Below are 25,829 nucleotides of genomic sequence, written 5' to 3' on the forward strand. Positions count from 1 at the left end.
AAACAACAAGAGCAACAACAGAAGTGCACTTTTCCAATTCTATTGTTGTTCTTCCGGAACACATGCACAAACATATGACAATAACAATGGAGAGATGACATTTTAATTTGTGTGAAGTGGATATCAAATTATAGACGTAGATTTTTTTCATTCGGAATTTGTTTATACGAAAAAGGTGAATTCAGGGAAAATTATCAGTGCCAAAACTGTGAGTGTTTTTCCATACACAAAATTCTCAGAAAACCGGGTCTGAGGTTTTTTCTATTGAAAAATACTCAGAACCCTCAGACTGAGGGGTTTTCTATAGAAAAAATACTCAGAAGCCTCGTACTGAGGGTTTTTCTATAAAAACCGAGGTCTGAGGTTTTTCCTATAGAAAAATTCTCTGAACCTCGGGTCTGAGGTTTTTTATATAGAAAAAATTCTCAGAACCCCAGGTCTGAGGTTTTTTCTATAGAACAAATTCTCAGAACCCCAGGTCTGAGGTTTTTTCTATAGAACAAATTCTCAGAACCCCAGGTCTGAGGTTTTTTCTATAGAACAAATTCTCAGAACCCCAGGTCTGAGGTTTTTTCTATAGAACAAATTCTCAGAACCCCAGGTCTGAGGTTTTTTCTATAGAAAAAATTCTCAGAACCCCAGGTCTGAGGTTTTTTCTATAGAAAAAATTCTCAGAACCCCGGGTCTGAGGTTTTTTCTATAGAAAAAATTCTCAGAACCCCGGGTCTGAGGTTTTTTCTATAGAAAAAATTCTCAGAACCCCGGGTCTGAGGTTTTTTCTATAGAAAAAATTCTCAGAACCCCGGGTCTGAGGTTTTTTCTATAGAAAAAATTCTCAGAACCCCGGGTCTGAGGTTTTTTCTATAGAAAAAATTCTCAGACCCACAGGACTGCCGATTTTTTCTATAGAAAAAATTCTCAGACCCAGGAGAATTGTGCGACTATGAATTTTTTCTATAGAAAAAACCCTCAGTCATGTGGGTCTGAGATTTGTTTCTATTGAAAAACACTTTGTCCTGTGGTTCTGCGAATTTTTCTATACAAAATATAACAGTAAAATGGGTCTGAAAAAAATCTCAGTCCTGTGATATTGAGAATTTTTTTCTATAGAAAAAATCTCATTCCTGTTGTTCTGAATATGTTTTCTATAGAAAAAATGTCTGTCCTGCAGTGGGCCTGAAAAAAATTCCTATAGATGAATGTTTTTTCTCTGCGCCTTACATCCTTTAGGAAATCTTTTTCCACAAAAAATAACTACAAATTTACCAAATAAATCACTCACTCATAGCATACCGACATGATGCATCTCACTGGAAAATTGACAATATCCAGAAAGCCAGCGTGTCTGTATTTCACATGTTTTTTGTGTGCTCCTTTAAAAGCATCTTTATCTGGTTCTCGTATTACTTAACTCTTGCTTTATGTATTTCATGTATCATTTTTTGTTGTTGCTTCGTTTTTTTTTTTTTTGCTTTTTTTGTTTTGCCTGTGACCTACTGCAGTTGAGTTTTTTCCGCTTTGGTTGAACTTTCATTTCGTTATTGTCCTTATTTCTCTATGGCTTTGCAGCCACCACCAATGTTGCAGTGCTGGCTGCTTCAGTGCTTTATTCAATTGTCCGCATTCCATTTTAGGATGTGTTTCACTACCATATGGAGTGTTAAACGAGATTGGATATGGAAAACAGCAAAAAAAGACAAACTGGTCCCACTTAAAAAAGCAAAATGGGGAAAGAAGATGGTGTGTTAAATACTATGCAAAAAGAAAAAAGGTTTGCATAACTCCTTTGGAAGACTTTCGTGGTGATTCAAGTGCCATTAAATTTTATAAATTTTACTTAAAATTTGAGAAATCTCACGAAATGGAGGAATATGCTAAAAAAAGATTCTAATTCTGATATGAATATAAGAAATTGAACAACGAATGTCACCATATCACATGAAACTCAGCTACGATTATTGACTGTCATTCTTAGAAATGTTGATCTGAAACCCCATAAAAGTACAAGCAAACCGGCACCGCTTTCCCCAACTCCCTGGAAACCACCGCCATTTGTCTATATCTCCCTGCATAGCTTGTTAGTCTACTTTGAAGTTTATAAACGGCCTTAAAGGTCGTTTTTATTAAAAGAATATTCATTTACCCCCTCTCCAATGTTTTCATGTTAATTGACCATATTCTTTATTAATGTTTATTAATGTTGTAGTTAGCGTTGTTGTTGTTGTTTTCAAAGAAATAATAAATATTCCAAATACATTATTGCATCATATGTACATATGTACGAGTATTTATTCTCTTTCTTTATATAGAAAACAAACAAAAACAAACAACATTTTCCATGTCTTAAAGTAGCCAGACATTCGGACAGACTGACAAACAGAAGTAGAAGAACCTCATAAAAGCCCTTCCTTACCTTATTGTCTCTTCTATTGTTCATCGACAACAAAAAACATCAGTCAAAAGGTGGTACGTGAGCCATCCACAAAAGGATTTTCAAACCAACGACATTTTAATTATTTTTATTAATGTATGTGTGTGAATGTGTCTGGGATTCAATGTTTTTTTATATAGAAAAAAGTATTTATTAATTAATCATAAATTTATGTCACACAAAAGACGAAAAAAAATCTGAAACACGCACACCCAGAAAATCATAAATTTTAAGCGGAAATAATCGATTCTAGATTTTTTGTTTTCGAATATGCATTTTTTATAAAGTTGATTTATTTAAAAGGAATACTGCTAGCCATAGTGATAACTAAAAGTATGAATATTTGGTTAAGGACAATAAAAAAAATTGATAGGTGTCATAATCAAAAAAGTTATCGACATTTTAGGGTTTTTAGAGGAACGGCTTTTTTTCGAAATTCAATAGCTTTGTCCCGGTCCAAACTACAGTGAATTTCATTTACAAAATTCAAGAAATTAGGCGTTCTTAGATCGAATTCCCCACTACAGCAATTTTAGGATTTTACTCTACGATGTAGAAACGCATAATTTCATGAATTTTTTTTCAATGAAATTACTATAGTGTGGACTGGGACTTTGTTGTCATGACACGAATTTCATGAAAACCGAGTTTCTAAGTCCCGGTCCACACGAGTGCGATTTCATTGAAAATAACTTCATGAAATTAGGTGTTCTTAGATCGAATTCCATACTAAAGTAATTTTATAAAATTGCTGGAGTGGGGAACTCAATCTAAGAACACCTAATTTCATGAAATTATTTCAATGAAACCGCTTTAGTGTGGACCATACTAGAGTAATTTTATGAAATTGCTGTAGTGGGGAACTCGATCTAAGAACAACTAATTTCATGAGATTTGTTTCATGAAAACAAAGGAACTGATGTTTCGGAAGACAGCCAACATTTTAGAACATTTTGACCGTTATGTCAGAAAGCTTGAACTTGCTCACCAAACACATTATAGCTCTGAAAACATGACCACAAGGAGTACCTTCGGTCAAAATGTCAATACGATCCTGAAGTTTTGTGAGGAAAGTACAGGAAGATGTTGTCAAATATTGAAAATGGGTGTACATTTAGGATATTTCAAGCAGGTTTTACAATTATACCATCTTTCCATTCGCTCGGAAAGATCTCTTGCTCCCATATAGTATTGACATTTTGACCTATATTTTGGTAAGATAATGTGGCTTAAACCTTCAAAATACAGAAAATCAAGAGGTATGCTTCTATGGCGGATATAGGAAGACGTAGACCTATACTTATAATTCACTTCTGGAATATTTTTTAATCCCAATGAAGGCTAAATAACAAATTCCAGTCATTTCTTTGGGATCTTGACGTCAAAAATTCAGAATAATGAAAATCGTAAAGTACCGTTCTATTTCTGGGGGAATGTTTTATACCACCAGCGAAGACTAAGTACCAAATTTCAGTAATTTCGGTGGAATATTGAAGCCGGTATGATGTTGTTCAAAAGGTTTAAAAAGTGTCCAGCGAGATAGTTACTCTTCGTCGGTGTTGAGAAGATTTCCTGCCTCATTTTTTATGGGGTGTTAAAGTGGTATATTGCGGTTTTGCAATTGTACGGGAGTCACCAATGTCTGCTGCCTTTTCAGCTCCATTTGCAAATTTATCAACATAAATATGTTTGTCTCTTCTGACTGAGCGGTGCACTACTTTATGGAGGGATATTTATTGCAACTCGTACCGGGCAAATGTTGGGCACTCATGTTTTTCCCCCTAGTGGATTTTCTTTTTTAGCTCCAATTGATTTTGAATGCTATTTCATGTTTCGTCCGTCATCCATATTTGTCTGCCTTTATTCAGAGCATCTTTTGCGCCTTTCATAAATATGTCTCTGGTTATATCCTCAGCATTTAAGCTAACGAGGGTATATGTATATACTTTCATATGGGCAAAATGTGTTTCATCGAAGTAATGGTTTTAGACCCCATGTATGTTTGGACGAAATCCGTTTTAGACAATTTGGAATTGATTTAGCCATGTCCGTCCTTCTGTCTGTCTGGCTGGATGGATCAGACGATAACTCTCGAACGGATCAACCGATTCGGTCCAAAATTTGGCTTTCGTAATATTTTGCCCAAAATCTGTTTAAGTTCGAAGATGTGTTATATCGATCCACCACCCCTTCCGGTACCTCCTCCACAAAAGTACGAAAATGTTCTGTAAATTTGTGCGCACGAAAAGTCTTGAATAGAATAACCGATTTGGTCCATACTTTGCACATTGTGAAATTTCTACCAGACTTAGATGAGGTACCAATATGGATTTAATCGGTCTACTCCTTGGGGGATCTCCCATACAACATTTCGGAAAAGTTCAGTTTAGGACCTGCTCGCTTTGATTTTTGTTGTAACAACTTGTATTCACTGCCCCCATTACGACCGTAAATGTTTTATTAGGGGCAAGACCATACTTCCTGAGAAAATAGCCCATAAGTCTTAAAAAAACCCATATGGCACCATGTGTAATGGTTGGAGTTCAAAATTTTTCACTAAAATAATGCGAACGACAACTCACGAAGGCAGTAACCCATTTGGTCCATACTTTTCACATCGTAGTATTTCTACGAGACATATATCAACTTTGAAGAAGGACTGTAAATGTCAAACCAGATTTTCACTACTTTTACCGTTATAAAATAATAAAACGAAGTGACCCAAACGAACTAAAGGCATTGTTGTTCTCCATGGTTCCAACACGATGGAATTTTGCATCAGAACGCTTGAATATTTTTCTGGTCAACTTTTGTAGCACAGTGCCATTTATCGACATTTTCCGAGAAGTTTGCACCTTCTCAAGACCAAAACTGCCTGAAATAGCGTTCCAATGCTTTTGCGATGTATTAGAGAGTTCTTAATTACTGCCATGGCAATAATTTTTGTCTTTGTGTTGGCTCGAAAATCTCAATGGTTTGGGTGTTATATGCCAAGATGTCAAAAAAAAAACGTAGATAAAAAACTTAAAGTCAAAATCGGGAGGCTCGATTGTCATCGTAGACATATGGTCCAGTAGACGTTTTTGCTCAGTTCAATCCCAGGAATCAGGGCCCATTAAGGTTTTCAAATCGCCCCGGCCTAATGTCAACTCCTTTGGGTACCACCGAAACAAAATTTCGGTAAAATGCAGTTAAAGGCCTGCTCTCGAATTGCTTTTATCGTTTTCTACGACGGTACAAGTAAGGGGTAAATGAAAGGTGCTTACACCTGGGCAATTTTTGCGGATTCTGAAACTACATTGTTCATAGCGGCAAGTCCTATCCTAATGGAACTAAAGATAATGTTGCAGCATTGCAAGTTCTCTACATGATTGACCTATATGACTTTTTCCCAGGTTTTACCATTTTTTCTTATAAAACAATGTTATGCACGGTGCGCCTTAACTAACTTTAAATGAAAACTGCATACACCTGGAACGTTTTTGCGGATTCTGAAATAGCAATGTTCATAGATGAGAAAAATCCAAAAACAAGAAAAATCGCCAGAGCGACTTTCAATTAAATCGCTGTCAAACTTCACATTTTTAGGGCATTTTTAGGATCACGATTTGCTTGGAAGCGGCAAATCCTATCGGAATGGGACTAAGGGAAATAATGTAGAGGATTTTCACTGCTACGACATTTTATTTAATACTATTTCTAAGAACTTGCCGCTTCCAAGCAAAATCCTGAAAATCTGAAATAAACTTAAAAATTTGAACTTTGACCGCGGTTTAAAAAACCCCCTCTAGCCACCTTTTCTAGTTTTTAGATTTTTCTCATCTATGATCATTGCTGTTTAAGAATCCGAAAAAAGTCCAGGTGGAAGCTGTTTTCATTTAAAGTTTGTTAAGGCGCGCCGTAACATTCAAGTTCTAAAAGTTCTTTAAACTTATTCTCTTTGTTTGGCTTTAGGTCAGAATTATTAAAAAACAAGTAAAAAGTATCAGTCGGCTTTGCCGACAGAGATATACCCTCAGCCTGTGCAAATTGAAACACTTTTTTCACAAAAAACTTATGTATTTAGGGGGTTTCAAAATTTTGGTCTCGTATGAACCAAAAATGTTGATTAGGATTAAAGTTCAAAAATTTTGCTAAAAAGGTACTTAAAGGAATGGACCGACATAGACCTTGGGGGTGCCATAGGGGGTTTTTACAACCTTCGGGCTGTTTTCTCAAGAAGTATGGACTTGCCCCTGAAACAACTTTTACCATCGTAATTGAGGCAGCGAATGTAAGTTGCTTCAACAAAAATCAAAGTGATTCAATAGCAGGTCTTAAAGTGAACTTATCCAAAATTTTGTGTGGGAGGTACGGGATGGAGTGGACAAATATAGTCCATATTCGAACCTGATCTATATCTGGTAGATATTATGAGAATGTGTAAAGTATGGACCAAATCGGTCACTCCCATCAAGAGTTATCGTGCCCACAATTTTTCCGAATATTTTTGAACTTTTGTGGGGTAGGTACCTGAAGGAGTGGACCGATACGGCTTATATACGAACTTAAACTAAGTTTGGAAACAATATTACGAAGGCCAAATTTTAGCCGGAACCGGCATTTCCGTTCGAGAATTATCTTGCGCTTCCACCCATAAACATGGTGTCATAGGGTTTGTTTTTCAACTTTCAGGCTATTTTTTCAGGAAGTCTGGACTTGCCCTTGAGGAAACTTGTACCTTCGTATAGGGGACAGTGAATACAAGATGTTACAACAAAAGCCAAGGCGATTCGAGAGCAGGTCCTAAACTGAACTTTTCCGAAATTTTGTGTGGGAGGTACTCGAAGGAGTTTACCGATTGAGTCCATACTGGAACCTCATCCAAGTCTGGTGGAAATTTCATAATGTGCAAAGTATGGACCAAATCGGTTACTCCCTTCAAGAGTAATCGTACGCACAAATTTTCCGAACATTTTCGAACTTCTGTGGGGGAGGTACCGGAGGGAGTGGACCGATATAATCCATCTTTGAACTTGAACTAAGTGTGGACAAAATATTACAAAATATATACGAAGTTTTGGACCGAATCGGCAGATCCGTTCGAGAGTTATCTTGCGCTCCAACCACTACACACGGTGTCATAGGGTTTTTTGTAACTTTCAGGCTATTTTCTCAGGAAGTATGGACTTGCCCCTAATGAAACTTACAGCGTCATATAGAGGACAGCGAATACAACTTGCGTAAACAAAAATCAAAGCGATTCGAGACCAGGTCCTAAACTGAACTTTTCCGAAATTTTGTGTGGGAGGTACCCGAAGGAGTGGACCGATTGTGTCCATATTGGAACCTAATCTAAGTTTGGTAGAAAATACACGATGTGCAAAGTATGGACCAAATCGGTTATTCCCTACAAGAGTTATCGTGCGCACAAGTTTTGCGACAATTTTTGAACATTTGTGGGGGAGGTACCTGAAGGAGTGGACCTATATGGCCCATCTTCGAACTTAAATCGAATCTGGACAAAATATTTCGATACCCAAAATTTGAACCGAATCGATTGATCCGTTCGAGAGTTATCGTGCGCACCAGCCAGTCAGACAGACCGACCGACAGACAGACGGACGGACATTGCTAGATCTACTCAAAATTGTCTGAAACGGATATCGTACAAACATACTTGGGGTCTAAAACCATTATTTCGATGAGGCACATTTTTGGTCGTATCAAAGTGTAAATACCCTCTTTAGCCTAAAGGCTGAGGGTATAACAATAGGTTTTTATTGCTTCCAATATTTCGACTTTCCTCGAAAGTCATCATTAGGAGTTTCCACTTTATAAAAGAAAAACAAATGACAAATTGCATATAAATTATAAACAATATAGCTCTGTTCCTTTACGTGCAAGAATCTTCAAGTTGTACCACTTTTTACTCGAAAAGTGTTCCTATACTTGATGTAAGCATACAATTATAATGAGAGCAGTTCACAAATTTTGCTAATTTTGCCACTTTTACCATTTTTAAAAGTAAAGGAACAGATCATAAGTAAAGTAAATATTACTCGATAATCACATTTAATTTTATTTTGTTAAACAACATGCTACCGCACACATCCTTTTTCTCGCTTGAGTATTTTACAACTAAAGGTGCCATCATACTATCTGCTTTTTTACGTATGTTTTTTGGTATGACATAACCTAAAAATGTAAACAACAGCTTTACGAAACAAACGAAACAGCTGTTCCCTTTATGTTTACAGACGAGAATAGAGGGCGCTCTAAGAGATAGTTTACACTATCTATCAATGTCATATGACATTAAATTCTCTATCGTTATACAGTCGCTAATGTGTACAATATTGGGGATTTTCCTTACGCCATTTACTTTTTGCGTCCTAACCAACAAAAATGCAATGAAATTACGTCTCCATATTATCTTTGTGGGTAGATATGGAATGCTTTTATTCCGTGTCATATGACATTGATGGCTAGTGTAAACACCGCTTAATCGAAAAAATGTACATGTCTTGTCATCTCATTTTGATTCATCAAAAAAATTTTTTTTTGTATCACACGACGAGTAGTACTTACAGATCTGGAAAACAGATACACAACATACGAAAAACAAATGGTCTGATGGCACTCTAACTAGATCTTTTCTTGTGTTTTTTCTATGGAGTTCCTGTGTATGTATATGTGCAAAGTGTTCCATGTCCATTTTATAATTAATTCTCAGACAGTCAGACTTATCCTAGTTTTTAACTTAGTCTTAGTTGGGCATATGTTGGTCCAGTCACCATTTCATTTAATTTTATAGACGGAAGAAAATGTTGTTGGTATTGCTGTTTTTGGGGTCAAACGGTCCTGATCCTTGTCGTAAAGGTTCGAATGGAAAATCTTTCGGAGAATCCAGAGACGTGTGTAAATCTTTTGGACTTTTTGATATGTTTTAACGATTCTCGGGGTAGTTACATTCGTTGATCGTTCTATTGGGGTAATCATTCATTTTCAATATTTGCCTTATTTTCATTTTTTTTTTTGTGAATTTGTTTGTCGCTGATATTTGAAATTGTATTCCACATATCAGATCATAAAGTACATAATATACATATTTGAAGGATTGTTGACGAGTCATCGAAAAATGTGTTGTCTTAACGTGTTGTTAGTTATTGCAAAAAATTGCTTTATGTGATAACATCATTGAAAATTTTATTCAAAACATAAAGTGTGAGGTATTTCTAAGAAATATTTATTATTAATTGACTACAAACAATTATAATACAGTATTTGGAAATAATATCTTGTTCATATTAAACGTCATAGATAACAACACGATTTGATTAATTTGCCAATGTCATAGTAAGGTGTTTATGAATCATTCGAAAATACTTGTTTTAAATAAATGTAAACAAAAAATAAATAATAATGAATTGAAAACTTACCATTTGAAGAAAGCATGTTGACAGTAAAAAGTGTCGTCTTGTACAAGATCCCATGACATAATTGTTTAAAACATACGAATGTCAAAAGAAAGTTGTTCCACGTTTGATTTTTTAGCCAGCTAAAAAACCCAAACTCTATACTCCTGGTGTTGCTACTGCTAGGTTAGAGCGTGCTAATTGTTGCCGTTCGTTCGTTTGCTCCTCAAGATAAATTTCACAATTTTTTGCAATTTAAAATGAACACAATTTTTAAAACACTAATTCGTTATAAATATTAAAAAAACAAAGGATTTTCAACTTGATTTGTAAGCATTGAACGAAGAAAAAACTTTTCTTCGTTTTATTTAAATGATTTACGACTTTGTTTTTGTTTTTTATTTGTTTTCAATTCAAGGGTATTTCCGGTTTCGTTGAACTCCTTTTATTTCACTGACACAACAAAACCATCAACGAATGAACGAACGAACGGGTTATAGTTGTATGGATGAGAGAAGAGACAACGAGACAGAGAGCGGCACGTTGCAGGTTGGTTGGTTATACTATTTGCTGCTGATAATGAACAGCGTCAGCCGAGAGACAGAGATCGCGGTTTAGAGAAGAAGAAGAAAAACAAGTTTCGTGTTATTCTTGTGTCGTTTAGTCGTTACTTTTGTTTTTTTTTTGTTATAGCACAAAAAATGCAATTTTTCTTGCTTGTTGTTGTTATTCTTTTACATTACAATTTATACACACAATACAGCACAATTTTTATAAATGAAGAAAATTCTGTAAAATAAAAAGAAAATTATTGTAACAATGAAATAAATTTATTACAATTAAATAAGAATTGTTTCTTTGTTAATATCAAACTACAACAAAAATTCTTTTTAAACAAATAATGCGAAATCAATGCTTGTCAGAAATTTTAATTCTAAATTTTTTAAATTGGAAATAAATATAGTACCTATATTTCTAAACCGCCACAAATTACATATTTACTCTCTATATTTAGTTGTTGTTGTTTCATTTCTTACAGGTAAAATCAAAAAAACAAACCTGAATCATATGACTCAATTACTCTTTATTTCTCAAATGTTCATTTTGTTGTTGGGGGTTTCTTAAGAAACCAAAAACAACAACACTTCTTTTTCTTGTTTTTGTTTGATCGTCTTTTTGAACGAAATTGTTTTATTTTTTTCGGTTTTATTTGCTTTATTTTCAATTACTCATATTTGTAACGGTCGTGAGTGAGTATAGGTAGGAAAGAGATAGAACTTAAACAAAAGAGCAGTAGGTACCAATTCATTCTTTGTGCGGTTCAAGATGGGTACCGAGAGAGTGTTAAGTGCTCACAGGGGACACGATTAATGTTTATGCAAACAATGACAAGCTGCCCGGTCGGTCCGTCGTTGATGTTCAAATCGATAACACAGTGGATCAAGAACATGCAACATAAAGTAGGTCTGTAGGATGACTTTCCCAGCAATAATTACTCAGCAAGTTCCTGCAACTTCTCTCAGTGATTTTTACTCTCCCAAACAAGAAAAATTGCAAAAAGTTATCGAACATTTTGTAAGAACTTGCAAGAAAGTCAGCTGTTTCCCAAAATATGGTTACGCTAAAACTTGTAACAATTTGTACCAATTGTTGCTGGAAGTTGTCTGTTAACACCATAGATGGGCTTTCTTGCACGCCAGCGTTGCTGTGTTTTGTTTCTCTTTTTCGTTGTTACAACATAAATAAACATTTACGGGTCATTTTGCAAATTTGTATTTAATATCATAGTTTTTTGGACTTGTTAAGATACCGTCTGCGTTTAAAAATTATTAAAAAAGCAAACAAATTTTAACAAAAACCCAGTTCTAATTTTCCCTTAAATTCTATTTAAGAGAAATTTTGCCCATCTATGGTTAACACAAAAAGTCAGCAAAAGAGAGCGATTCGAGAGAGACATTTTGACAGTTCTTTTACTGAGAGTTTGCAAATTCTTGCTGGACAAATTTCTTCTAGCAAGCACTTGCAAACTCTTCTTTTTCTTCCTGAAAACAATCAGCTGTTTTTAATTGTTCGGTGATTTATGTTTGTGAAAATTAAAAACAATTTTATTATAGAAATAGCAAGCAATTGTATTGTTTTTTTCGGAGAACAAAGTTGCAAAGTTGAAAAATTCCTTTTTTGGGTCATTTTCTTTTTATTTTAAATAAATGCAAAACTTTTGCTTTCTTTGGTTCCTTTATTGGCGGACAAATTGTTCTGCGTTGGCAAGCCAGCTCATTGTTTGTTGGTTTTTGCTGGGAAGGTGTCTGTTTACTTTTTACAATTTTCTTGCAAAAGAGAATAAAAACTTCTTACTCTCTGAGACAGTTCTTGCTGGACAATTCATGCTGGGAAAGTAACCAGACAGTCCTAATGTATGATAATTGTTTTTGTTTCTTTTGATATTTTAAACCAAATGGAACAAAAAACATAAATTTTAAAAATTGCATTTTACATATTTAAAGCATTAATCCTATCCGCAGATAAACGCAGTTTTATAAATTCTATGGCTGCCGAAGCCGAGGCAGCAGTAAGTCGTGGACACTTAAAAACAGATGTTAACATAACAAGAAAACTTTCGGGAAAAAAACAAAAACCGTATATACCGATTAAAGACAAAAACTGAACTATTCTCACGGACGCAGACGTCTGGTTCAAAAGATGGAAGGAGCACTTTGAGGATATCCTAAATCACACTGCCGAACCAGCTACCGAGTTAAATAACGATGGAGTACAAAGCCAAACAAACAATCGCCCTATGTGGAATATATAAATGCGGGTACCCCCTCAATAAGTGAAATAAAAGAGGCAATAATACTAATAAAAAATCGTAAATCAGCAGGTATTGACAATCTGCCTGCAGAATTTTACGAAATGCGACCCAGAATATTTCGCTAAAATACCCTCGCCACTTATAATCTAAATCTTGGAAACAGAAACGATCCCGTCAGAGTGGAAATAAAGCCTCGTAATAAAAATACCAAAGTAAGGAGACTTAAAACTTTGCAGCAACTGGAGAGACATAGCCTTAACACCATCTATATGCAACATGTTTAACAGAATTATACTCAACCGCATACTTAAGCCACTAGAGAAATGCCTCCGTAAAGATCAAGCAGGGTTCAGACCTAACCGCTCCTGTGTGGACCAAATAAATAGTCTGCGATTGATAATCGAGCAGTGCAACGAGTTCAACACGCCATTGTATTTAACATTCGTCGATTTTGAAAAAGCTTTCGACGCTCTTAACGGAAACAATATCTGGAAAGCACTTGAGAACAAAAGCACCCCAAACCAAAATAATAAATCTGATAAAAGTAAACCAACTCAACGATGAGAGTTTTCCTCAACGGCAAGATCAGCAAAGCTTTCAAAACTATCAGCTGAGTAAAACAGGGATGTCTGCTTTCTCCGCTCCTTTTCATAACCACTCTTGACCAAATATTGTCATATTCAATAAACCAAAATAAAGGCATTCCTTGGAGACTACATCGTAACCTTGAAGATCTGGAATATGCCGACGACACACAGTGTCAGGACCGTGGCCAAAAATGGTAAAAACTAAATACTTCGTTGAACAAATTTATTGATGGGGAGTGATAGAAAACATATTTATTAAGAAGAATCTAAATTTTGGTACTGATACGTGAAGTAGTTTTTGCTATATGAGGATTTAAATCCGACAATTTTAGTTAATACGTATTTTTGTGTTTTTTTCTTCTAAAATTAATAAATTATATTATGCGTTAATATTTAAAATTTAAAAGGAGTGGTGGCTGCAAAAATGGTTCCTAAGTTCTCTTGGGATGTAATAAACTTGGCTACACTTTTGTTTGCATGTAAATATTAATCATATGGTGTTTACATTTACCCAAACATGTATTACCAGTAGGCCTATTCTGTAACTTTTATCGATTGAAAAGTTGTTAAAATTTCTTTTGTTTTTGTAACAACTACAAAACAAACAAATGAAATTGTTGTAGAATAAACAATGAGTGAAATTGTTAAAAAGTTACAGAATAGGTACCCTGTAGGCCTATTCTGTAACTCTTAACAAATATCGATATTGTTTAAATTTCTTCTGTTTTTGTAACAAATACAAAACAAACAAATGAAATTGTTGTAAAATAAACAATGAGTAAAGTTGTTAAAAAGTTACTGAATAGGGGGGCTGTAGGGCTATTCTGTAACTTTTTAACAACTCTACTCATTGTTTATTTTACAACAATTTCATTTGTTTGTTTTGTTTTTGTTACAATAACAAAAGAAATTTAAACAATATCGATAGTTGTTAAAAGTTACAGAATAGGCCTACTGGTTTATTAATTTTCTGAAGCAAATTTTAAATTGAGTGGAGTGGGGAAAAAATTGTATAAAAGTTTATATCGATATTTTTTGCTGTATGAGTAGTAAAAAGTGAGTACTTCAAATATATAAAGGTCCTAGCTGCAGAGGTTTGCAGACGAATGTGTCATTTCTCTTTTTCAGCGACCACCTCACTGAGAGGATACCCCCTTTTTTAACAAATCGTTTTGCGGTGTTGGCTATAGCGCGAAAACGAATGAACCGATCATCATATATTTTTGTGGGCTTATTAAGCACCTAATAATCTCGCTTTAAAACGAGAGAATTTTAAAAATATCAATTTTTAAAAAAAATGTGAACAGCGAAAATCAAAAATCGGTTTTTTATAAAAGATTTACCGTTTTTTGACCACTAATCGGTGAAAAAAATTTTTAAAGGGAATTTCTCATATACAGAGACAAGAGTTTGATATATTCAATATGCTCACAAACAATATGAAGACTAAACACCAAATTTCAGACATTTCGGCTGGATATTAAGGCCACAACACTCAAAATACCGAAAATGAGGAGGCACGGTTCTATGGGGGCTATAGGAAGACGAGGGCCTATACCGACATATTTCTGGTGGAAGGTTATAAGTCCCCCAACGGAGACTTAATACCAATTTTCAGCCATTTCGGTGTGATAATCAGGCTAAAACTTCCAAAATACCGAAAATCAGGAGGTACCGTCCTATGGGGGCTATATGAAGGCGTGGACCTATGCAAACAAATTTCAAGGTGAAGTTATAATGCCCCCTACGAAGACTAAATACCAAATTTCAGCAATTTCGGTGTAATAATAAGGATAAAATCTTCAAAATACCGATAATCGGAAGGTACCTTTGTATGGGAGCTATATCAAAACGTGGACCTAAGCCCACAACTCTCTGTTGGATTGTTTGATACCTCTGCCGAAGACTAACCACAAAATTTGAATACTTTCGGTTGGTCATTGTGTCTAAAACATTCAAAATACCGAAAATCGGGAGGTACGGTTCTATGGGGGCTATATCAAAACGTGGACCCACCAACCCAATTTTTTGTCCTGAAGATTGTAAGTCATAGGTACGTGTACCAAAATTGATGCACCTACGACAACTCCTTCTATTTTTGGCCACAGTTAATATGAACTCGCGACATTGTGCGACATCGTGCTGCTTGCAACAACCAAAGAAAATTATGCAATCGAAAATCAATCAATTACACTGTGCAGCAGCATTTTTGGGGGGGGGTGGAAAATTTCCTTTGGAGATGAAAGCCCTAGATGAGTATACTAAGAACCCAAAAGGAAATTTTCGCCATAGGTCAAGTTTCTGAGATATCGCGCGATGAAGTTTTTGATTTTTTTCCGATAATACTTGGGAAAATAACTCCATATCTCTGTTTGGCGTTGTGGTAGCTTCGTTTTGAGGTCGTACATACCTATACATAACCAATAACGAATATACCGAAAAACAATTCTGAGCCAAGTCCGAATAAATGTCAAAAATTACAATGAAAACGGGACAAGCTCGATTAGTCGTCAAAGAGAACCCTATCTAAAATCTTCTGAACAACCTTTTTGTACTTTCACTACGGTTCAAGAAATAAAGGACGAAAAGGACATGAAACGCATTTAGTTAGAAGAATGAAATTTTCTACAAAAAAGATTCGCCAATCGATTTGACTGAAGACATGTCACCTCAAAACGAAGCTACAACAACAAAACAAACAGAGATATGGAGCTATTTTCCCATGTATTATCGGAAAAAAATCAAAAACTTCATCGCGCAATATCTCAGAAACTTGACCCATGGCGAAAATTTCCTTCTGGGTTCTTAGTATACTCATCAAGGGCTTTCATCTCCAAAGGAAATTTTACACACCCCAGACTTTGAGTTCCATTTTGTGTCACCAACAGATGTCTTCGCAACATTCTAAAAATATGGTGGCCAAGGACTATTATAAAAAGATGACCTTCTTCAACTGGCTCAACAACATATTAACACACAAATTAAACGACGTAAATACAACTGGATTGACCACACACTCCGTAAGACCTTTGATGATATATGCCACGAAACATCGAGTTGGAATCCTCAGGATAATCGCAGCAGAGTACGACCAAAATCCACCTGGCGAAGAACAATTTTTCACGAAACCGAAAAACTCATTTAATGAGTTAAGAAATATTGCATCGGATAGTGTAAGATGGAGATTCTATGTAAATAATTTATGTTCCTGTTGGAATAAATAAATAATAATCCTATCCACAAGGCTTTAGAATCTAAGACAAATGTGAAATTGTGAAATTTTCTTGGTCAAACATGTTAACATTTCAAGTTGTTTAAACGGTATTTGCATAAGAGGTTATTGCCGGGTTAACTACTACTACTTTATGAGGATTTATTTGACTTTTGCTGTATGGAATTTACATTTGAAACCCAATGGGTTTATTAAATACGGTTAAGGGCAAACGGGGTATTACATTGAACAGGTGATTAATAGTCAGCTGGCCAAACTTACAAATTTTTACGGGACAAATTTTTCCAGCAAATATTTACAAGTTCTCCGTCACAGAAATTTAAAAATCTCTCTCAACTCGCTCTCTTTTACTGGACAATTTTGCTATCGAAAATTTGTACAAATTTTTGGGTTATCGTACAGACCTATTTTTGCCCATGTTATATCAATAAAAGGAACGGGACATGAACAAACGCATACATATGGGAAAGAGGACACTCTCATGCATCTTTCTGTGAACACGAAACAATGTTCCATTTTGTCTAGAGTTGTGTAGTTGCGGAACGAACTAGTTCCAAGGAACTATTCCGGACAAGGAACTATTGGAGCTATATTTGGCTCTTGCATCTATATAGTTCCTTTAGTTCATATAGTTCTAGTCGCGCATAGAATTCCTTTCATTTCTATAGTTCATTATTTTATTTTTTTTTATAACCTCCACCATAGTATGTAGGGTTTATTAAGTTTGTTATTCCGTTTGTAACTCATCGAAATAATCATTTACGACCGTATAAAGAATATATATTCTTGATCAGCGTAAAATTCTAAGTCGATTTAGCCCTGTCCGTCCCTCCGTCGTTCCGTCTGTTGTAATCACGCTATCTTCCGAATGAGTTGAGCTAAAGGGTACACATGTGTTTTTGGTCTGAACTTAGATCAAGTTCTAAGATGGGCTATATCGGTCACGGTTTGGTATAGCCCCATATAACGGTACCGCCAGATTTCCGATATTTTGACGTTTTTAGCCACATTTTAAGACTGAATTAGCTATAATTTGATATTTGGGATTCCCTTGAGCAAGAAACTTCTCCACCAAAAATCATAGATATAGGTCCACGTTTTCTTATATCCCCCATATAGCGGTACCGCCCGATTTCCGGTATTTTGACTTTTTTAGGTACATGATCTGGTCAAATTAGCTATACTTTTGCATTTAGGGTTTTTAGTCATCAAGAAATTTCTCCACCATAACTTATGGTCATAGGTCCACGGTTTGGTACAGCCCCCATATAGCGATACCGCCCGATTTCACCTATTTTGACGCTTTTAGCTACATTTTCAGACCGAATTAGCTATAATTTGACATTTAGGGTTTCCAATGACCAAGAAACATCGCCACCATAAATTATGTGCATAGGCCAACGTTTTCTTGTAGCCCCCATATAGCGGTACCGTCCGATTTCCGGTATTTTGATGTTTTTAGCTACATGTTCCGACCGAATTGGCTATAATTTGTCACTTAGGGTTTCTAGTGGTCAAGTGACTTCTCCAGCTAAAATTGTGTGCCTAGGTACTTTCGCAACAGAAAGAAAACTAACAATTCCATATTAGCTTAGAATATTTTATGGTGTAGGGTATAAAAAGTTCGGCCCGGCCGAACTTAAAGCTTTTTAACTTGTTCTGCTTATAACAGAAAAACAAAATATTTTCTTGATCAGTATAAAATTCTAAGAGGATCTAGCCATGTCCGTCTGTTGTAATCACTCTAGCGTTCGCAGCAATTAAGCTAGGGCGCTATATTTTTGCACCCGAGTGTCTTTTCCCATAGGCAGGTCAAGTTCGAAGACGGGCCATATCGGACCACGTTTTGGTATCGCCCCCATTATAACGGTACCTCCCGATTTTATTTTTTTGGGAATTTTATATACATTTTTGACGAAACTACTTGTAATTTCACGTTTGGGGTTCCCAGTTTTCACAAAACATCTCCACCAAAAACCGTCAACATAGGACTATGTTTTGGTATAGCCCCCATATAACGGTACCTCCCGATTTTCGGTATTTTGAGGATTTTAGCTACAATTTTTAACCGAGCTACCTGTTATTGGACATTTAAGGTTCCCAGTGGTCACAAAACATCTCCACGAAAAACTGTCAACATAGGTCCACGTTTTGGTACACCCCCGCTATAACGTTAACTCCCGATTTCCGGTATTTTGAGGATTGTAGCTACATTTGACAGCCAAGGTTCCTAGTGATAACAAAACATCTACACCAAAAACTGTCAACATAGATCCATGTTTTGGTACAGCCTCCATATAACGGTACCTCCCGATTTCCGGTATATGGAGGATTGTAGCTACAATTTTTAACCGAACTACCTGTAATTTGACGTTTGAAGCTCCCAGTGGCCACAAAACATCTCCACCGAAACTGTCAACATAGGTCCATGTTTTGGTATAGCGGTATTTTGCGGATTTTAGCTAAAATTTTCAACCGAACTACCCGTAATTAAAGAGTCGAGGCTACTTTTGATCACAAAATATCTCCACGAAAAACTGTCAACATAGGTCCATGTTTTGGTATAGCGTACCTACCGATTTTCGGTATTTTGAGGATTTTAGCTACAATTTTAACCGAACTATTTGTAATTCGATATTTGAGGTATCCAGCGGTCATAAAATATCTCCACTAAAAACTGTCGACATCGGTCCATGTTTTGGTATAGCCCCCATATAACGTTAATTTCCTATTTTCGGTATATTGAGGATTTTAGCTACAATTTTGACCGAAGTAACTGCAATTCGACATTTGAGGTACTTACCCCCTGTTTTTGTAACTATTTTTTGTTCGTTCGTCTATATTCGTAATAATTTGAGCATCCATAGCTCAGCCCCTAGACGATATTCGATATATAGTATAGAATTCCTCATTCAAAAATCAGCGTTCTACATTTGCCCTAAGGCGAGTAAATCGATCTACAAAATTTGACAATTCGTGTGAGACCAATAAAAAACTGGGGGTTAGTGGCCTCAAAACTTCTCCACCAACAATTATCAACATGGGTCCACACTTCGTTTTATCCCAATATAAGGTTGCCAATCGAGTGAAGGCATTTCTATATGCATTTTGTTTACCTTATTTAATTAATTAATTTCAATAGGATTACTTTCGAATCCCATGTAGGTAGGTAGAAATTAAAAATTGGTGACGAAAAATTGGTTTTGGTTTTGGCCAGGAAAATCCATTTCTAAACCATTTTGCGGCTATGTTATTTACATAACTGTTTGAAAAAACGCCAGTAAAAATATTGAAAGTGGCCAAGTCTAATCCTGCGATACGCCGAATTTTTTGGTGATAATTGGCGAGGTCCAACCCGATTAAAAAGAAAATAAAAAATTCTTACAATATTTACCAAAGTTAAGCCAGTGTGCTGTTGATAGGTACATATAGTTCAAAAACAAAGCATTGTTGGATTACCCTAAAGTCGATATTACACAATATTAACTTCCGTTTTATATTTACAGTTACCCATTGTATTTTTATTACCACACCACTGTGACCACTGTGCATAAATCTCCATTTAGTTTCTTAATGTTGTCAAGATTTGTAGTTGTCGATTCGTTATGCAGTCCCCAACAACAACTTTATCTACAAAATACGCGACAACAACAAGAAAACGTCATTTCTAATCGACCAAAGATTAAGATACGGATACCTATTTACCTTTTCAAAAACACGAAAACACACACAAAAATCTTAACATTGGATTTTATAATCCTTACTTAAAAGAGAAACTCAATGGTTTCCTTCCTCTCAGAGATCATGGAAGAGAACAAGAAACATCAAACATTCGTATGTTCTTTTTTTGTAAACAAAGAGGAAAAATAAAACACTTCACAACCAACCAAAGGAATGGACAAGTTTTTCTTAACAATTTCCCCACACTTGTTTCTGATACTTATTTTCCTGTGGTATTTTTCGTGTGTAGGCTGCCTTCTTAACAGGTTTCAATGACCTATACCAACAAGAAAAACATAATTCTCCAATATAAGACAGAAATTTTCACAATGAGGCACCACAAAAATACAACAACATTCCGTCACTGCTTTCATCAAATGATTCACACTTTACAAGTGGGTTGGGGTATTCAAATTTTCTTAGATCACCAAGCGCAAACGAAAATTTAAAATTTTGGAATTTGGGGTGAAAATGCAAAAGAAAATGTTGTCACTTTAGTCACCACACCAATCACTCACTCATTCACGCACCGTTTTTACGTCATATTAACTAACAACGTTTTTTCTTGTTTTGAATTTCTATTTCAACATTTTTTTTTTGTTTTAATTTCTTCTTTTGTTTATTCTTCTCTTTTATTCATTAGATGAGGTTTAAATCATTTTGTTTTCGTTTGTTTTTATGGTTATTGTTGTTTTTGTTGTCATTATGTTATTATTATCGTGATTTCATATGATTTTCTCTTCATAAGATATTTTTGTTGTTGTTTGTTTAATTTTTTTTCATTACCTTATTTTTCTTCTCAATTCAGTTGAAAACTAAAACATTCGCATATTTTTTGTATGATTTCATTAAATAATATTAACAATTATTTATGGAGGGATTTGCAATAAATATATGCCATCGTTAGCATAAAAATATTTTTTTTTTATTATTTTTTAAATATTTTTGTTGCTGTTATTATTGTTATCCAAAACACACAAGCGACACTTTTTCTTCCGTTCGACTACCGTTAATACACCTTTCTTCGCTTTTACTCGTCAATTGCTGCAAGTTTTGTGTCTCTCAGATTCACATACCAACACTCCGTTACTATGTGAGTGTGTGGCTTTGGGCTTGTGATTAGTGCTAACGTAAAGTTATTTAAATACTTACGTTACAATACGTCTCATTACTTAGTTAAAGTCATGGTACAATCATACAAGGTACCCACATCATCCCAGCTGATGTACTGCGAGCTGTCAAAAAAGTTGTAATTGTAACACACAAAAATAAATAAAAAAATAAAAATTTAAATAAAAAATTGTGATTTTTTGATGAATTTCTATAATAATGCATTTATTAATAACTGCCAACTGAAATTTTGTTGAAAAAATTATGTGAATCGATTTATTTTTGGAAAACACTTTTGACTTTTCACAGTACTGAACAGGATTTTGTTGTAGTTGTTGGCTGATGCATCTACCTTGGTAATTGTGCCATGCTCTACTCTGAACGACGAAGAAATTGCTCTGTCCCAGAACCTGCAAGAAGCTACTATTTTTTTATATTTTGAATTTAAGCATGTCATGCCTTGTTCATACTGACGGCAATTCTCTCTCTATTCGTTGTACGACCCCAAATTATGTATTAATTGCTTCATTTTCCACACAAAATTCTGAGAATGAAGGACGATTTTTGTATACATATATGTAGTTCAATTTAAATTACTCTCCGAACGACGATAAAATATGTCCCATCTCTAACAAATGACAGTATTTCTCGAAATAAATTAATTATGACAGACAAAATTTAAAAATTTATGAAAAACGCCAACATTTTTAGAAAAACTGCAAAACATGAATTAAAAGTAAACGGTGGAACGATTATGCCCTAAACACATCCAACGTTTGAGTAAAGTTTTTTGTCATTTCTGGTAGATGAATAAAAGACAAAGTGCTACCAGTTTTTAACCGTATTGTTGCTCCATGAGCATCTAATCATACTTCGAATGTTTTCTGCAAATGAAGCATCAAAAACTTCGGTAGATTATACTGTAAAATGATAAGGGGAAAAACTTAAGACCTGCGTATATAAGCTGCCTTGCCTGGTTGCCTTGCTTTTCTGCTTCATTTCTGCTTCTAATAAAAATAAATAAAGGAGGCCGAGCAAATTTCGAACTGGGTTGCCCCTTTCTTTTTTATTCTTTTATAAGAAGCAAGCAAGGCAACCAGGCAAGGCAGCTTATGTACGTAGGCCTTTATAGTTACAATGATTTGATAGAAGCTGGACGTGACTACAGTACGAACGAACTGACTATGGTGGAAGCAAGTTTAAAATATAAAATCCCTTATCCCTCATTCAATAAATATATAAATATAAATGGCTTAAATAAAACGAATCGATTAAGGCCATGTTTATATTATAGCCTTTTGCAGGGTTAATCTTCTTTATGAGGATTTGTTTGACGTATAAGTAATGGAATTGACTATTAAAATTAAATCGCAACTTTCAAAAACGACCAACAAGTAAACCTGAGGAACAGAAAATAGCATTGAATTTCTTAATTTATTTTTTCTTAGGTCTTTACTATGTTTACTGCGGCAACGTCGAATAAAGCTGTCGCACTAGCTGCTGCCATAGAAGGTGCAACAATTTCAAATGAAGTTGCTGCTGCAGAATGTGATGATGGCGCTGAATTTTTTAATTCAATTTGTCTTTATTCTTCTACCGAGAATAGCACAAAACTTTACTCAAACGTTGGATGTGTTTAGGGCTTTAGTAGACATTCAAAGCATAGTAAATTTTGTCTTCTCTTTCATTGCTGTTAAGGGGAGTACACACCATCAGTCAAAACTGACAGTCAACGAACTTTTGCTACAATTTTCTGGCAAATAAAAACTTTTGTTTAGGTAATAATGTTTGATATACAATGCGTAAAGTATTATTTAGAGGTTGGGAAAGTAATTATTCAGCTAGACTTTGACATTAACAAAATAAACCTCGATGACTGTCAGTGTTGTTGGCCGGTGTGTACTATGCTTTACATTTATTACATCTATTGTCGATTGTTTCAAATTCGCGTACAAATCTAGGAACTAAAATGAAATGCCTGCATGAAAGTCAGTATACCAAAAAGTTATTTTGGCAGGTCTCTCTCGTTAATAGAAAATTTGCGAAAATAGAAAATTTGCAAAATGTGTTGAAAACACCACAATTTTCAGAAAAAAATAGAAAATGAAAAGAATAGAATTTAAAATAAAATATGGCCCGTTCTTACATCTTGTCTTTAAAGTAGGGATAGGTAATGGAAAGCAATAATCGATTTTTCGACTTTTCGATTTTGGTCTAAAACTAAAAATGCGATTTTTCGGTCTTGCGATTATTTCAGTTGTTTTAAAACTCGACTTTCGACTTTTCCATAACCGCAGATAATCGATTATAATCGAATATTCGTCGATTTTCGAGTTTTCTTTTGAAACTGTAAAACCGCCAAAAGTGTAAAACCGCCAAGTCCACAATTGGTTTGTTCCAGTTGCTCTGTTCCAGAACCTGCAAGAAGCTACTATTTTTTACTACGATAGCATTTTTCCCTTTATGTTATCGGAAAAAATAGTAAAAATTAGTAGATTATTGCAGTTCTGGAACAAACCAAGTACTTCACATTTTTACTATATTTTTCGATAACATAAAGGAAAAATCGGTTATCGGAGTAAAAATGTGTAGAAATGTGTAGTACTGGAACAGACCAAATATATGGGCAAACTCGAAAATCGATCACTAGATAATCGATTATGCGATTTTCCCTCCAGACAAAAGTCGACTACGATTTTTAGATTTTTGACTGCAAAAAGTCGATTAATCGATTAACCGAAAGTCGACTTACCTATCCCTACTTTAAAGTCCATTTTTGTTATACCTTACTTTAATCCCTGTTTATACAGGGAAAGTTGATGGGAAAGAAAATTGAGTTTATGGGCTAGGGAGTAGAGAGGAATAAGAGGGGGTACACACACCTCTGTACTGGCAAATTCTGTTTTGTTTCGTTTTTCTTTGTATACAACCTGAAGTTGGCTGCAGATTTGTTTTTGCATTTTCTTTCATTTTATTTTCTCTGTCGAGAAACAAACAACAGCGGAGACAATTGAAAAAAAAAACATTTGGAGGAAAAACTATTTTTTTAAGCAAAAACAATTTGAAATAAGTGGAAATATCAAAATTTAAATGCAATTCAAGGGTTCCTTTAATAATTAATTGTTTATCACACACGTCCATTTTTATTTTTCATTACAAATTTGCCTTGGCTTTGTTTTTGAACGTCGCAATGAGAAAATGAGTGTGAAGAAGAATAAGAAAAATTATAAAATTGACACAAACATGATTTCCGTGTCTAAACAACAAGGACATTTTTAAAAGAAATTGAGAAAAAAAATTTTCTTTCCAGTGTGAATGTCTAAACACGGTCTTAAGAAAAGTAAGGAATAAAGTTCGCATTACAAGGGATTTGTTGTTACATCTTCCATTTAAACTAATGGTCTGTTCCAGTACTGCAAGAATGTACTATTTTTTACTATTATTTCCGATAACATAAAGGAAAAAATGTTATCGTAGTAAAAAATAGTAGCTTCTTGTAGGTTCTGGAACAGAGCATAAATGTTATATTTTGTAAAAATATAGAAATATCAAGCAAAAAAATCTGTATACCTAAAGTTTTCTCAAATCTGATTGGTTTATTTGAATTTACTGACAATTTTTTCTTGCTTTTGGTGCAGCATACTCTCGGGCGCACTTTAAATTTTAAAAGGAACACAAAGTTCCTTTTAATTTATCTGACACTTATTCTTAAAGTAAACATGTAAAAATAACAAAATGGGTTAACTGACCGATACCGGCCAATATTTAAATACAGAAAGGATGTAATAACGGGCCTATATGTTTGAAGGAAAGAAAATTGTTTTTCCAGTTCATATCAACTAATTTTGCATATCTTTTGATTGAAACTTCCTTTAAAATCCGTGGGTGCAGTTTAATCTGTACAAGTTTACAGTACAATTGCTGTTGGAGTACATCTTTTCCTATGAATTCACTTATGAATTTTACAAGAGAGCGCGCAGCTAGGATGCACTCCAGTTTGCTTCCACAGCACACAGCTAGGATGTACTCCATTTTCGATCCAAATCACAGCTTTTGATGCAGTGTTTTGGATTGAATTTAAAGGCACGCTTCGGATTGCATTTTTAGTCAGTCTAAAGGTGCAATAAAAATGCAAGCCATTGCGAAATATCCGAGAATAAATAAAAGGCATATATTATTTGTGTAAAACTATAATACAAAGAACGTTATTATATAAACACAAATTAAAACGAGTTTCCATTAAATTCAATCACATTTGAGTTTACTTTCTCCGTTCTCCAATTAATCCAAGCGCATCTGATTTTGATTCATCATCCTAAAGGTTTTTTTTTTGCCTTACCATCACTAGTTCAGCTTTCGACATGGACTCCAACTGCACTCCCTTAAAAATGTCCGTCTCGTGAATTAGCGCAAAAATGTTCGCAACTTAAGTTTTTATTTCTTTATTTTATAACAAATTCTCCGAAATGTATATACTCTTGTTTGTCTTTTGAAGAAATGTGTAGGGATCAACCAACTGGTTTTTTTCTGTAGGGATCGC

At 34.8% G+C, this 25,829-nt stretch overlaps 1 protein-coding gene across 3 annotated transcripts in view; it reads right to left on the reverse strand.

Annotated features, from left to right (window-relative positions):
* NKAIN (Sodium/potassium-transporting ATPase subunit beta-1-interacting protein) overlaps window positions 1-21,261 on the reverse strand; it is a 198,761-nt gene extending 177,500 nt beyond the window's left edge. For 2 of the 3 annotated variants that reach the window (XR_012408397.1, XM_073955137.1), the window contains exons 1-2: window positions 20,966-21,256; window positions 9,853-10,617 (exon numbers count right to left, since the gene is read on the reverse strand). Coding sequence is in view for 2 of the 3 variants with exons in the window: in XM_073955137.1 (XP_073811238.1) it covers window positions 9,853-9,906 (54 nt within the window). In the remaining variant the exon portion in view is untranslated. Of the gene's footprint in view, window positions 1-9,852; window positions 10,618-20,965 lie in introns of all 3 variants that reach the window. The other variant, XM_073955136.1, reaches the window with a different exon arrangement.
* Between the last annotated feature and the right edge of the window lie 4,568 nt (window positions 21,262-25,829).

This window comes from Musca autumnalis, unplaced genomic scaffold, assembly GCF_047663935.1.
Source record: "Musca autumnalis isolate F117 unplaced genomic scaffold, ASM4766393v1 scaffold_5, whole genome shotgun sequence".
NCBI lineage: Eukaryota > Metazoa > Arthropoda > Insecta > Diptera > Muscidae > Musca > Musca autumnalis.